At 40.2% G+C, this 15,472-nt stretch overlaps 1 protein-coding gene across 1 annotated transcript; it reads left to right on the forward strand.

Annotated features, from left to right (window-relative positions):
- Window positions 1-1,530: 1,530 nt before the first annotated feature.
- Window positions 1,531-12,859, forward strand: LOC133639734 (zinc finger protein OZF-like). Its single transcript, XM_062033317.1, has 3 exons — window positions 1,531-1,894; window positions 2,928-3,194; window positions 10,918-12,859. The coding sequence occupies exons 1-3, from the start codon at window positions 1,801-1,803 to the stop codon at window positions 12,144-12,146; spliced, it is 1,590 nt and encodes a 529-aa protein (XP_061889301.1). The 5' UTR covers window positions 1,531-1,800; the 3' UTR covers window positions 12,147-12,859.
- The last annotated feature ends 2,613 nt before the right edge of the window (window positions 12,860-15,472 follow it).

Consider the following 15,472-nt stretch of genomic DNA (forward strand, 5'->3'; position numbering starts at 1 on the left):
ATATATATATATATAATCCAATCCACTTTATTTATATGGCACATTTAAACAACAAAAATATTTCCAAAGTACTGCACCACAATATTAAAAACAATATTAAAAACAATATTCAAATATTATCCTTAGATCCACCAATGACTGAATAACAACCAAAAATAAATAAATATAAAAACAATATAAAAATAAATATGATTAAAAACGATTTTAAAGGGTAAAACCAATTAAAACAGTAAGTAGTAATCAAAATTTATAAAAAATACAGAGGACCACACAACTCACGTAGTGTTAAAAGCCAAAGAATAAAAGTTGTTCTTAAGACGAGACTTAAAACACTCCACTGTGGGAGCAGTTTGAACATGGAGGGGCAGAGTGTTCCAGAGCTTAGGGCCGACCACAGAGAAGGCCCTGTCTCCCCTGGATTTAAGTCTGGTCCTGGGCACCACGAGCTGGAGCTGGCTCTCGGACCTCAGAGCGCGCGCAGGAGTGTAAATTTGGATGAGGTCCGAGATATACTGAGGTGCCAGTCCATGTAAAGCTTTAAAAACAAACTGCAAGGTTTTAAAATCAATTCTAAAATGAACAGGGAGCCAGTGCAAACTCTGAAGAATTGGGGTTATATGCTGGCGTTTCCTGGCCCCTGTTAAAAGTCGTGCTGCCACGTTCTGGACTAACTGCAACCGGGAGAGAGCTTTTTGGCTAATGCCAGCATAAAGTGCATTGCAGTAGTCCAGGCCACTTGAAATAAAAGCATGCACCGTACTTGTTCAAAAAGGTTAAAAGATAAAAACGGTTTTATCTTTACTAAAAGACGAAGATGATAAAAACATGATTTAAAAATGCCGTTGACTTGTTTGTCAAGTTTAAAATGGCTGTCTATGGTGATGCCAAGGCTGCTGACTTTGGGACGCACATAATTTTGCAATGGTCCCAAGTCAGTGAGGGCTGGACTAAAAACTGACATTTCCGTTTTTCCCTCATTCATTATTAAAACATTCTGGGCTAACCAAGCCTTGACATCGCATAGACAGTTGAGAAGGGGTGTCAGGGGGCCGTGCATGGCCTTTTGAAATTGGCATATACATTTGTCAATCATCTGCTTAAAAGTGTAATATATATAAATATAATGCCAAAGGAAATTTAAAAAGAACATGAAAACCTCCCACATTCTAAAATACATTATAAAAACGATTAGTATCAAAGGCAAATAAATATCATAAGTGTAATATTTATTTTGTTTCTTTTTTTTTCCTTTCCTTATGCTACTGTTGTTTCAATACATTGTTAAATATTTGAATATGTTTACGAAAATAAGTGGACAAGTTTACTTTTATTTTCAGAATAAGTAAATAGTATATAATAAAATAGTTTTACCGGGGGTGGGAGCTGGTTGTACTTATTTCTCTCGCGAGATCTGGAAAAGAGCTGGTTACTTGTTTCTCTCGCGAGATCTGGAAAAGAGCTGGTTACTTTTTTCTCTCGCGAGATCTGACAAGACTGCGCGCGAACCAAACACGGCGAGGATAAAGCAAGATGGCGTCTTACGGTGAAGACTTTATTGCAGTCGTCACAGTTCAGTGTTCTTAATCTGTGCGTCCATGTACACATATATGTCCTTTATTACACTTTATTAATTAATAACTGTTTGTATATTAGTCTGAGCGCACTTTGATGCTTCTCCAGCTAGTTTAGCTTGCTAGTTAGCTTAGCTTGTTAGCTGCTAACAAAGAGAGGCGGAAGTGATGAAAACACATCGCTAAGCAGAGATCAAGTGTGAGTGTAAAGTGTTGTGATTGTGTGAAAATGTGCGAAAGAACCATAGCAGAGTACGAGGAGGAACTTTGTCCAACAAAAGAGGAGAAGGATCAAAAATATCAAGTTGTGTTACACAGAACAGGTTTGTTTACTTCTTACTCTCACATCTTTACTAACTTTATATTTATTATTAACACTATTCTTCAATAGATTGTCTATAGGAAGATGAATTGTCATGTGAGGATGATGCACTGATTGTTTTATGTTGTTCATAAAAACCAGACAATATTTATGAGGTGGTTGATGTTCCTCTCAGTTTGTAACAATGTGTATCAACATGTTTACACAAAACTCACACAGTCACCGGGGGAATATTCCAGAGAGCAAACTCCTGAGTAAGTAAAGCTCGAGAGTTTGACCTCCAAAAATAAGAGGTAAGACAAAGTCTTGGTAACTGACGCTGTAAACCTAGCCTGCTAGCTGGCAGGTTTGACAAGTTATTTATGTGTGTAAAAGCTATACTGAGCTGTTATTTCCTTCATATTGGTGCAGCCATTAACCTACTACAACACCTACTACATCCACCTACTCAGTGGCCTAGTGGTTAGAGTGTCCACCCTGAGATGGGTAGATTGTGACTTCAAACCCCGACTGAGTCACACCAAAGACTATAAAAATGGGACCCATTACTTCCCTGCTTGGCACTCAGCATCAAGGGTTGGAATTGGGGGTTAAATCACCGAAAAAATGATTCCCGGGCGCGGCCACCGCTGCTGCTCACTGTTCCCCTCACCTCCCAGGGGGTGATCAAGGGTGATGGGTCAAATGCAGAGAATAATCTGGCCACACCTAGTGTGTGTGTGACAATCATTGCTACTTTAACTTTTTAATGTGGCAGTGATTGTGGAAAAAACAAAGCCTGATCTAAAGATGACATCTTGATCTCATACCATCTCAAACCAATTGGCCGTTCATTATTAAGTGAAATGTCTTAAAGTCGCTTAAATTTGTCTTTAACCAAGCAACACTGTTTTATCCAGTTACTCGATTAATCGAAAACATTTCCAGTAGAACACTTGATTAAAAACATTTTCAATAGCCACAGCCCTATATTTCATGTACGATTTAATATTTACCATGTAGGAGTTAAAATGTGTTTTGTTTGTGTCCTGTAGACATCCATCAGCTGATTGGACACCAACAAGAATGTCACCCTCATCTCCAGGGGGACAGTTTCACTTTAGAGGATCCACAGCCCTCACATTTTAAAGGGGACGAGGAGGATCCACAGCCCCCTTATTTTAAAGAGGAAGAGGAGGGAGAGTGTGTTGTAGGGCAGGAGGAGGATGATGTCAGCAAGTTTCCACTGACTGTTGTCTCTGTGAAGACTGAAGAGCATGAAGACAAAGCACCTGAGTCCTCACAGCTTCATCACAGTCCAAGTAAGCACAACATCCACATATCATCTAATACAATGTTTGTGACACATGTTCATCCGGGGGCCACATTTATGACTAAAGATGGAGATATACTTGCTTTTTAACACCACCATTTAAAAATGAATGCTCATCAATCATCAACAGTGTAATTGCTGGGGTGTAACCATGTGACCTAGAGGCCGTCCTCCTTACCTCACGTGGTCAAATGAAGGCAAACATTCAATATGGCTACTGTTTATTTACCTTTAGCAGCACATATGTCAGCATATTTCAAAGATTTAGTGGTGAAGATTAGGGATGTATACCAAGAACCATTTTTTTGTAGTACTGGTTCCTAATTATGTCGTCCATGAGGACTGTGAAGATTCTGGACTAACGACACAACTATTTGTATTTTTAATTCCAGCTGACTGACGTAACTATGACACATTGTCACATTGAGTTCAGCTGCCGCTGCTACACATTAAAATCAGCTTTGAATAATGACTAATAAGGAAGCAACAACACACAAAAGTGTGATGTGTGTGTTATTGACAAGAAGATGACATAACTGCATTTCACCTTGCACTGCACACATAGTTGACTTCTTTAAGACTTGAAATAAACAGCTGTTGATAAAAGACTTCCCTGCTCTGAGATGTTACAGAACATCATGTTGGAGGTGTTCAACCTCTTGTGCTAATAGGAATGCTATTTAAAATGCTTTTTTTACACTTTTTTATTTCCACAAATTACATGTAGTACTGATAAGAGTACAGATGAATACCGCTAATACACCGATCCCACCTACAACTTTCTTCTTTGCAGTCTCCATTGTTCATTAAACAAATTGCAAACGATTCACCAACACAGATGTCCAGAATACTGTGGAATTATGAAATGAAAACAGAGCTTTTTGTATAGGATTCTACGGGCTCCGAATACTTCCCTTGCCCTCCTGACGTCACACGCATACGTCAGCATAATAAAAAGTTTTCAACCGGAAGTGTGGCGGGAAATTTAAAATTGCACTTTATAAGTTAACCCGGCCGTATTGGCATGTGTTGCAATGTTAAGATTTCATCATCGATATATAAACTATCAGACTGCGTGGTCGGTAGTAGTGGCTTTCAGTAGGCCTTTAATAATCCCAGAGGGGAAATTAAGATTTTCCGCACAATCCCATTCAAGAGCAGACAAACATTACAGGGAGACAGAACAGGATCGCTGACAGGTCTGTCAACTTCCGGCGCCCCATACAAAAAAGGTGAGAAACAGGTAAATGCTGGGGAGGGGGGAGGAGGGCTGAGAAAAAAAATTCAGTCTCAGCCTGGGCCCCTGGAGAGGGGGTCCAGACTGAGGCCAAAGAGAAAAACAAACTCATAGCCATAGCACACATAAACATGAGAGTAAGAGGGAAACATCAAAGAACACAAAGGACATTAAAGACATTAAAAGAACAGTCACTTCTACACACAGCCACAAAAGTAAAACAACAACAACAAAAACATATACACTGTGGTGGCCTCTGCGGTGTTATAAATAATGATAAATGGGTTATACTTGTATAGCGCTTTTCTACCTTCAAGGTACTCAAAGCGCTTTGACAGTATTTCCACATTCACCCATTCACACACCCATTCACACACTGATGGCGGGAGCTGCCATGCAAGGCGCTAACCAGCAGCCATCAGGAGCAAGGGTGAAGTGTCTTGCCAAAGGACACAACGGACGTGACTAGGATGGTAGAGCCATCGTCTGCTGGGGTGGGGGGGAGCATGGCCAGAGACAGGAGCAGACCCAACAAAGCAACCAAGGGAGCCGACTCCACCCTTGGCCGCCCACCAACTCTCGGCCAGTGTCCAGTCTGCACGCATGAGCGAGGATACGTCCAAGGAGACCGAGGTGTCCGATACCTGCTCATTCAGCCAAGACACTGTGAAGCTTGTCCGTCCCGGCTCTCAGCACCAGCTCCAGTCCTGTCTCTTCATCCACATCTCCTCCAGTCTCTCCAAACTCTGCAGTCCTGTCTCTTCATCCACATCTCCTCCAGTCTCTCTAAACTCTGCAGTCCTGTCTCTTCATCCACATCTCCTCCAGTCTCTCTAAACTCTGCAGTCCTGTCACTTCATCCACATCTCCTCCAGTCTCTTTAAACGGACTCTGGTGTGGCAGAGACCCAGCAGCTGGTCTCCATGGCCAAAAGGCTCCCGGGAGGCAGATCCAGAAGTTCACAAAAAAGCACCGCAGAAGTCACCAAAGTGCCACCCCTTGTCACACGGTCCCAAAGGGTCCCCAACCAAAAGGCAAAAAAACCCCACATGAAAACAAGAAGGAAACATCCGGAACATAAAAGGATGACACAAGAGCACAGAGCTCCTGCCACCAGCAGCCACTACAGCGGCGCCATCTTGAAGGGAAAAAAACCGGGGATGGAAATTTGACCCGGTTATCTTCTCCAAGTCACGACACTGACATTGTCTTTGTGACAGCACGCTTGCTCCCTCAAGTGACGGCGTGATAAGAGCGCACCGTCACAATAAACAAAACAAAACACAGGCGGAGAGCGATAATCCATTAAAAAAAAAACAATCACACTGGAGTTTTGACCCGGAGAAGGCAGGTCTGTTAAAAAAACAAAAACTCTGCATCCCAGGGACGAGCGGACTTACGGAAATACACGTCCTTTTTGATTTCAATGCGTAAAAAGACATAAAAAGTGTGTTGACGCCAACACTGGTTATTAATGTGATTATCACACAGCAGTCATTTCCATTAGACAATATTCAAATATAGGTGGTAGTGTTGTAACCATACCAATATTTTGGTACTGCTACTAAAATTATGTTGGTACTTTTCTAAATAAAGGGGACCACAGAAATGGCATTATTGGCTTTATTTTAACAAAAAAACTTAGGGTACATGAAACATTTGTTTATTATTGACCCTTCTGTTCCACTGAATTTCTCTTCTGTTTTCCATCAGTTTGAGCCGGTGTCCTTTTCTTTTTGAAATGACACAGTTAGTCATATGAAGCCCTCTGGTTCTCCTGCAGACTCCCTCCCACCTCACCTGTTTAAGGAGGTACTTGCTACTATTGGATCAAGTGTCCTTAACATTATCAATAGTAGCCTCTCTTCTGGAATAGTTCCAGTAGAGTTTAAACATGCAGTGGTACAACCTTTACTTAAAAAACCAAGCCTCGACCCCTCTCTCCTCTCTAACCTTAGACCTATCTCTAATCTTCCATACATTTCTAAAATATTAGAGAAGGTTGTCTACAGTCAGTTGTTGCCCTTCTTAGAGGATAATGCTATCACTGAGCTGTTCCAGTCCGGTTTTAAAGCCCTCCACAGCACAGAGTCAGTGCTTCTAAAAGTTTTTAACGATATCCTCCTGTCAACTGATTCTGGTAAATATGTTGTCCTGGTGCTTTTAGATCTGTCTGCTGCTTTCGACACCGTCGACCACGCCACCTTAATCACTCGTCTTGAGAACTGTGTGGGCATTAAGGGCGATGCCCTCAACTGGTTCCGGTCGTACTTAACCGACAGGAGTTTTTGTGTAAAAATAGACAGTTTTATGTCTTCCACAGCTCCTTTACCACATGGGGTTCCCCAGGGCTCAATCCTTGCCCCAATCTTATTTGCGCTTTACCTTCTCCCCCTTGGTTCTATTTTTAGGAAGTACGATATTGCATTTAATTTTTATGCCGATGGTTGCCAGATTTATTTTCCCATGGCACAAAATAACACGGTTCAACGTCTTATTGACTGCCTGCACGATATCAAAGCCTGGCTTTCAGCTAACTTCCTGAGCCTAAATGAAGACAAAACAGAAGTTATGTTGTTCGGTCCAAGTCGCTCCCCCTCCCCCAACGTTGACCTCGGCACTCTGACCCCATATCTCAGCGACTGTGTCACAAACCTGGGGGTAAAGTGCGACTCAGATTTTAAATTCGAAAAACAAATCAGAAGCGTCGTACAAAAAAGCTTTTATCAACTACGCCAAATAGCGAAAGTGAAACCGCTTCTATCAGGACATGATCTCGAAAAATTAATCCACACCTTTATCTCGACTCGTTTAGACTATTGCAATGCCTTCTATGTAGGCATTAGCCAGGCCTCCCTCGCCCGCCTGCAGCTCGTGCAGAACTCTGCTGCTCCTCTGCTAACACAGACCCGCAGACGTGAGCACATCACCCCTATATTAGCGTCCCTTCACTGGCTCCCTGTGTGTTACAGAATCAATTTTAAACTCCTTTTATTTGTTTTTAAATGTCTAAACAACCTCGCGCCAACATATCTCTCCGACCTCCTTCAGCCTTACTGCCCCACCCGATCCCTAAGATCAGCCGATCAGCTGCTACTGACGGTCCCGGACACAAGGCTGAAGCTTAGAGGTGACAGAGCTTTCGCTGCTGCTGCTCCCAAGCTCTGGAACGACCTACCTCTGAGTGTTAGACAAGCCTCCTCTCTTCCTGTTTTTAAATCTCTCTTAAAATCATACTTTTATTCCATGGCTTTTAACACTGAGTGATATCCATCCTGCAATGGCGGCCCATAATACACCTGCTGTCAACCTGTTTTGATGTTTTTATATTTTATTTATTTATTTTTTATCGTGTTCTGTTTGTGTTGTGTTTGCTCGGTTCTCGTATTATTTTTAACCTGTCCATTGTACAGCACTTTGGCTACCCCTGTGGTAAATTTTAAATGGGCTTTATAAATAAAGTTGATTTGATTTGATTGCAGTTAAGTCCTTAAATAAAATAGTGAACATACTAGACAACTTGTCTTTTAGTAGTAAGTAAACAAACAAAGACTCCTAATTAGTCTGCTGACGTATGCAGTAACATATTGTGTCATTTATACACCTATTATTTTGTACACATAATTAAGGACAAGTGGTAGAAAATTAATTATTAATCTACTTGTTCATTAATTGTTAATATCTGCTTACTTTGTCTTTTAACATGTTCTGTCTACACTTCTGTTAAAATGTAATAATCACTTATTCTTCTCTTCTTTGATACTTTACATTAGTTTTTGGATGATACCACAAATTTGGCTATCAATCCGATACCAAGTAGTTACAGGATCATACATTGGTCATCTTCAAAGTCCTCATGTGTCCAGGGACATATTTCCTGACGTTATAAACATAATATACAAAACGGGCCCAGAGCATAATACTACCACCACCATGCTTGACGGTAGGTATGGTATTCCTGGGCTTAAAGGCCTCACCTTTTCTCCTCCAAACATATTGCTGGGTATTGTGGCCAAACAGCTCCATTTGTATTTCATCTGACATCACATGGACAATGATAAGACCTTCTGGAGGAAAGTTATGTGGTCAGATGAAACAAAAATGTATATATATATATATATATGTATATAAATATTCATATCTGTTTTTTTATTCATTAATTATATATACCAACTTGTCAGCTTTTTGTCATTACATGATGCCTTTAGTTCTATTTTTACATTTTGACAGAGGGAGGTATTTAAAAAAAAAAGTATTTATGTTTTTAAGTGATGTACATGTATGTGTACATGTAGATGATGTACCGGGACAGATCCATTAAGAGTTTGAACAGAAATATGTCCCATAGGAATTAACTATACACAATAAAACATTGACAAAATGATGTGTCACATGAATGGTTTTCGAAGTAACACTTTTGTGACATGAAAAAAGCACAACAAATGTAAATAAATCATGGCGTTTACTTTTTGATATTAATATAAAAGTCAAAGCAGTTTGGCTAATGAAGATGAAGTCTCATAAACAAGCTTTGTTCTTCTCCAACAACGTTTCCTTGTAGTTCAGTGCAACACTTTGGCCAACAAAAATAAAGACTAGTGACACCTCTCACATCGAATACACAATCTTCACAGCCAGCGTTTAATTCAATGAGATGACAAAACATTTGAGCTAGTATTGATGTTAATTGAACACTGATACAGTTTGCAGTTAAATAAAGGAGAAGTGAACATCCCAGCAGGAAAGGTGTAAAACAGTACTTGCAACGCGGTGCCTCCCTGTTTAAAGTGTCACCTTTTATTGTTAGTTTTGAAGCCCAAATACCTCCATATTGTACTTCACACCCTCTTTATTAACCTGTAGAATTGTAGTTTTCTGCCTTTCTTCCTCTTCAAGATGTTATTGCTTGTGTGCACTTTGTGTGTGCGCCTCGACCCTGTAGTCACTGGGATGAAAGAGCGGAAGCGGTGCTTTGCAAAGGTGGTATCGTACCGATTTCTATTGATTGTAATGTGTGTAATGTAATGTATTGTGGCCAAACAGCTCCATTTTTGTTTCATCTGACATCACATGGACAAAGATAAGACCTTCTGGAGGAAAGTTCTGTGGTCAGATGAAATAAAAATGGAGCTGTTTGGCCACAATACCCAGCAATATGCTTGGAGGAAAAAAGGTGAGGCCTTTAATCCCAGGAACACCATACCTACCATCAAGCATGGTGGTGGTAGTATAATGCTCTGGGCCTGTTTTGCTGCCATTGGAACTGCTACTTTAAATGGGACAATGAAAAAGGAGGATCAGCTCCAAATTGTTCAGGACAAGCTAAAATCATCAGCCCGGAGGTTGGGTCTTGGGCGCAGTTGGGTGTTCCAACAGGAACATTTGCTCACATTTTCAGTAGAGCCATAATAAATTCATAAAAGAAGCAAACTTCATGAATGTTTTTAGTGAGCAACAAGTATGTGCTCCAATCACTACATCACAAAAATATAAGAGTTGTAGAAATGATTGGACACTCAAGACAGCCATGACATGATGTTCTTTACAAGTGTATGTATACTTTTGATCACGACTGTATATATGCATGTGTATATGTATATATATCCATCCATCCATCCATTTTCTACCGCTTATCCCTTTCGGAGTGGCGGGGGGTGCTGGAGCCTATCTCAGCTACAATGGGGTGGAAGGTGGGGTATGTACAGTATAAATATATATATATATACTGTATATTTATGTATATATATATTTATGTATATATGTTATATGTATGTATATATATATATACTGTATATTTAGGGGACGGCGTGGCGAAGTTGGGAGAGTGGCCGTTACTGGTTCAATCCCCACCTTCTACCATCCTAGTCATGTCCGTTGTGTCCTTGAGCAAGACACTTCACCCTTGCTCCTGATGGGCCTGGTTAGTGCCGTGCATGGCAGCTCCCGCCATCAGTGTGTGTGTGTGAATGTGGAAAATAGTGTCAAAGCGCTTTGAGTTCCTCAAAAAGGTAGAAAAGCGCTATAAAAGTATGACCCATTTACCATTTATGTATATATGTTCAGTTTAACAGTCCAGTTGTGATTGATTGAATGCCCTGAGAATTATACTGGACATTCTTTTGTAATTGCCACAAAATAACGTGTAGTATTTTGTTAATTCCTTGCCAAAAATATTTTTATTTTATAGATATTTTCAAAGCAGAATATTGTCCTTAGGGCCCTCTGGCACCTCATGGGGGACCCATCAAATCTGTGCCTCTTAAGACCTCACTGTTGGCTTTGTACGCTCATGTTACTTCTCAACTAGTCAAAGTTGATGCTAATCGACCTGTTTCTTCTCCTTTTTACTGAATGTGAAAGCAAAAGTGAGTCCACAAATAACCGAATCATAAAGCAGAATCGAAAATGAAATCTGAATTGGTAAAATCTTACCTATTTCCATCCCAGCATGTGTTTGTCTTCTTGTGTCCTGCAGGCGTCTGTGAAAAATATCGTCCACCTGAGCAGCAGGAGGGGTCCTCCAGTATGGAGCAGAAGAGGTCAATGCACCTCCACATGAAAGAAGAGGAGCCACAGCCCCCCCACTTTAAAGATGAAGACAAGAGACACCTCATCAGTGTGAAGAGTGAAGATGATGAGGTCAAAGGTGAGAGTGAGGAGAAGAGAGAGGCGGAGCCTCCAAGCAGCAGCTCAACACAACACATGACAACAGAAGGTGATGGAGACCACTGTGGAGGATCACAAGCAGACAAGATGTTAGCTCCACTATCAGATAGTGAGGACACAACGTCACACTCTTCTGACACTGATGATGAACACTCTAAAGATGATAAGACATGTCACACTGACAACACTCACTTCACATGTTCTCACTGTCACAAAACTGTTAAATATCCTGGTAATTTCAAAAGACACATGAGAATACACACTGGAGAGAAACCTTTTTCATGTTCAATCTGCGGTAAAGATTTTATTCAAAAGCACCATTTGAATGCACACATGAGAATACACACTGGAGAAAAACCTTTTTCATGCTCAGAATGTGGTAAAAGTTTTGTATTAAATCAAACTTTAAAATTACACATGAGAACACACACTGGAGAAAAACCTTTTTCATGTTCAATCTGTGGTAAAGATTTTACTCAAAGGGACCATTTCAAAGTACACATGAGAACACACACTGGTGACAAACCTTTTTCATGTTCAATCTGTGGTAAAGATTTTACTCAAAGGGCCCATTTCAAAGTACACATGAGAACACACACTGGTGACAAACCTTTTTCATGTTCAATCTGTGGTAAAGATTTTACTCAAAGGGCCCATTTCAAAGTACACATGAGAATACACACTGGTGAAAAACCTTTTTCCTGCTCAGAATGTGGTAAAAGTTTTGTAATAAATCAAAGTTTAAAAGTACACAAGAGAACACACACTGGTGAAAAACCTTTTTCATGTTCAATCTGCGGTAAAGATTTTACTCTAAGGCACCACTTAAAAGAACACAAGAGAACGCACTCTGGTGAAAGACCATACTCCTGTTCAAGCTGCAACAAAAGCTTTCGTCACCTAAACACTCTTAGAGCACACATGAGAGCACACACAGGAGTTAAAGTGTTGAGTTGCAGTGTGTGTGGTGAAAGATGGTCTTCTAGGTACCAGAGTAAGAAACACAAGTGTGCTGGTGAGAACAGCAGCAGCAAATGAAACTGCAGGATTTGAAATAAACTGTCAAAACTTTAACTTTGACTTTCTAACAACATCAGCACATATAACATGTGTGACATCATTGTTGTATGTGTAACACAATCTTGTTATTATGATTCCAACATTTATAGATTAGACACTTCAGATTAGTGCTTTTATTTCAGTCAAGTTCATGAGTTAATATACACATTTGTGTACTTTAAAATGAACAGAACAATTGGACTGAAAAGGTGAGAATAAACAGTACATAAAATATGTTACATACAATAAACATTTTAAGTGTAGATATTCATAATTCACTTTTATACTTATTCATAATAGTGTTTTATATATGTTTTTTGAAATAATGAAGTGTTACATATTTTATGTTCTAATTGTAGATGATTCCATAGATGAACTCCTTTATATGATGTACATATTTGTTTTACATGTGTTCATACCTTTGCTTTTGAGTACACATAAATCCCTCTTAGTTCATATTTACTGGTTCACATCTGAAACATCTTCTGGACCACTTCTGGAAGCATATTTTTTACTTTATACATCATTTGAACACTTGTCTTATATTAACTTTTAAAATGTGTGACTTTATGAATCATTTGCTGGGTCTCTATAATCCATTCTATTAATTATCTTTATTACTCTCTTGTGTAATATGAATATTGTTGTGTGATTGTTTTATATGTATGTCCCCAGACCTTTATGCAATAAACAATGTATGCTTCAACTGAAGTTGGGTACAATAATTGTACTTAATATTTGTAAGTATGTACTTTATTCTATTTAGTATTGCACTCCCTTTTTTAAATATTTTCTTTATATGACTTCCATGTAGTTTCCAGCTTACTTCATCATCTAGACTAAGTCAGCCTGGAGGATGTGTGTAATGTTGAGATGTATTGGAGATGCCTTGGTTTGTTTGGATGTTGTCAACCTGTCAATTGTTCTATTTAAAATGTTGTCAGATCTCGCGAGAGAAACAAGCAACCAGCTCTATTACTTCTTCTTACTGGCAGTTTGCAGCCATGACTTGAAAGGTTCATACTGCCACCTACTGGACTGTAGAATGTAGTGAGCAATACACTTAACACCGCTGTCCATGAGATGACTGGTTCAAAATAAATTGCCAGTCACAGTTAACTTGTGCTCAGCTGGGAAAATAAGTATATATATACTTATTAGGTCATCCATTTACTTATTATAAACTGTTGCAGGTGTATTTAATAATCCTGTTAATATTAAATATGTACGTAAATAATATGTGGGGATATAAAAGGCATCCGGTTCTATCAGACCGGGCGGAAGCGGAAAGTGACGTCACTAACCACCTGGAGCACCTGTCAGACACAGCGTTTTTTTACCACGGAGCCACTTCATGGATTAATCCTCCTTTTTGACATTTTTGGTGTGCTTTCCATTGGCCTGTGGAGAACCGGGAGAACAGAGACTCTTTCCAGGAGGACTTTGAGTTGGATGCGCAGTCTCGGTACCGTGACGTGAGTACACTGCTGCGGCTTTCAAACATTTCATCGCTTGCCCGTACGTGCATGTCACGTACGTAACTTTTGGGACTTTGGGGAAATATATGTGGTATACGAACTTTGGGCTGTGGGATTGAGTGTGTTGTGTAGGTGTTTGGTTTATATTGGGGGGTTATATGGACGGGAGGGGGGAGTTGTTTGTTATGCGGGATTAATTTGTGGCATATTAAATATAAGCCTGATCGTTTTGTGGCTAATAGTTATACATGTCTTGTGTTTATTTAATGTATTAATCATTCCCAGCTGAATATCAGGTCCCACCCGTGACTCCTTAATTGCGTAGTGGCAAAGACACCCGGGGAACTTGGGTGCGTTTGTTACAAATGTAGTCCCGTCGTCCCGGGGACGGTAAAAAAAATGCACGGGATGAAATGAAATGCTCCCCGGGACGATGGCTTTTAACCATTTTTTTCTTTTTCTTTTTATGTATTTATTCATTTTATATTAAATGTCTTGGTTTTTCCTCCCTCTGAAAATCCTATGAAATGTTTTAACAAGCATCCTATAATAATACAACAGCTATTAATGTAACAATACAATAAAACAAATATATTTAATGATGCTTTTTTCATTATTTTAACAATAGGCTAATGTATATTACTTTATACAGATTCTACAAGAAACACAAAGCTTGAAAACTAAATTATTTACAATTGCAGACACAAGGTTTCATGCAGCTTCACTCATTGTAAAGGAAGACGGAAGTCCACGCAGGAGAAAAAGGACTACAAAGATGGTGTCTGGGTTTTTCTTATATATATATATCAATCAATCAATGTTTATTTATATAGCCCTAAATCACAAGTGTCTCAAAGGGCTGTACAAGCCACAACGACATCCTCGGTACAGAGCCCACATACGGGCAAGGAAAAACTCACCCCAGTGGGACGTCGGTGAATGACTATGAGAAACCTTGGAGAGGACCGCATATGTGGGTAACCCCCCCCCCCTCTAGGGGAGACCGAAAGCAACGGATGTCGAGTGGGTCTGACATAACATTGTGAAAGTCCAGTCCACAGTGGATCCAACACATCAGCGGGAGTCCAGTCCACAGCGGGGCCAACAGGAAACCATCCCGAGCGGAGACGGGTCAGCAGCGCAGAGATGTCCCCAACCGATGCACAGGCTAGTGGTCCACCCGGGGTCCCGGCTCTGGACAGCCAGCACTTCATCCATGGCCACCGGACCTATGCAACTCCCCCTCGCAAGGGACAGGGGAGAAGAGGAGAGAAGAAAAGAAACGGCAGATCAACTGGTCTAAAAAAGGGGGGGTCTATTTAAAGGCTAGATTATACAAATGAGTTTTAAGATGGGACTTAAATGCTTCTACTGAGGTAGCATCTCTAACTGTTACCGGGAGGGCATTCCAGAGTACTGGAGCCCGAATAGAAAACGCTCTATAGCCCGCAGACTTTTTTTTGGCTCTGGGAATCACTAATAAGCCGGAGTTCTTTGAACGCAGATTTCTTGCCGGGACATATGGTACAATACAATCGGCGAGATAGGCTGGAGCTAAACCGTGTAATATTTTATACGTAAGTAGTAAAACCTTAAAGTCGCATCTTAAGTGCACAGGAAGCCAGTGCAAGTGAGCCAGTATAGGCGTAATATGATCAAACTTTCTTGTTTTTGTCAAAAGCCTTGCAGCCGCATTTTGTACCAACTGTAATCTTTTAATGCTAGACATAGGGAGGCCCGAAAATAATACGTTACAGTAATCGAGACGAGACGTAACGAACGCATGAATAATGATCTCAGCGTCGCTAGTGGACAAGATGGAACGAA

Source organism: Entelurus aequoreus, linkage group LG22, assembly GCF_033978785.1.
Source record: "Entelurus aequoreus isolate RoL-2023_Sb linkage group LG22, RoL_Eaeq_v1.1, whole genome shotgun sequence".
NCBI lineage: Eukaryota > Metazoa > Chordata > Actinopteri > Syngnathiformes > Syngnathidae > Entelurus > Entelurus aequoreus.

Excerpts from the sequence above, each read along its gene's own strand:
- LOC133639734 (XM_062033317.1), top strand. The coding sequence starts at position 1,801 with ATGTGCGAAAGAACCATAGCAGAGTACGAGGAGGAACTTTGTCCAACA. Across the intron at positions 1,895-2,927 it reads AGTTGTGTTACACAGAACAG|ACATCCATCAGCTGATTGGA; the intron begins GTTTGTTTACTT and ends TGTGTCCTGTAG. Across the intron at positions 3,195-10,917 it reads ACAGCTTCATCACAGTCCAA|GCGTCTGTGAAAAATATCGT; the intron begins GTAAGCACAACA and ends TGTGTCCTGCAG.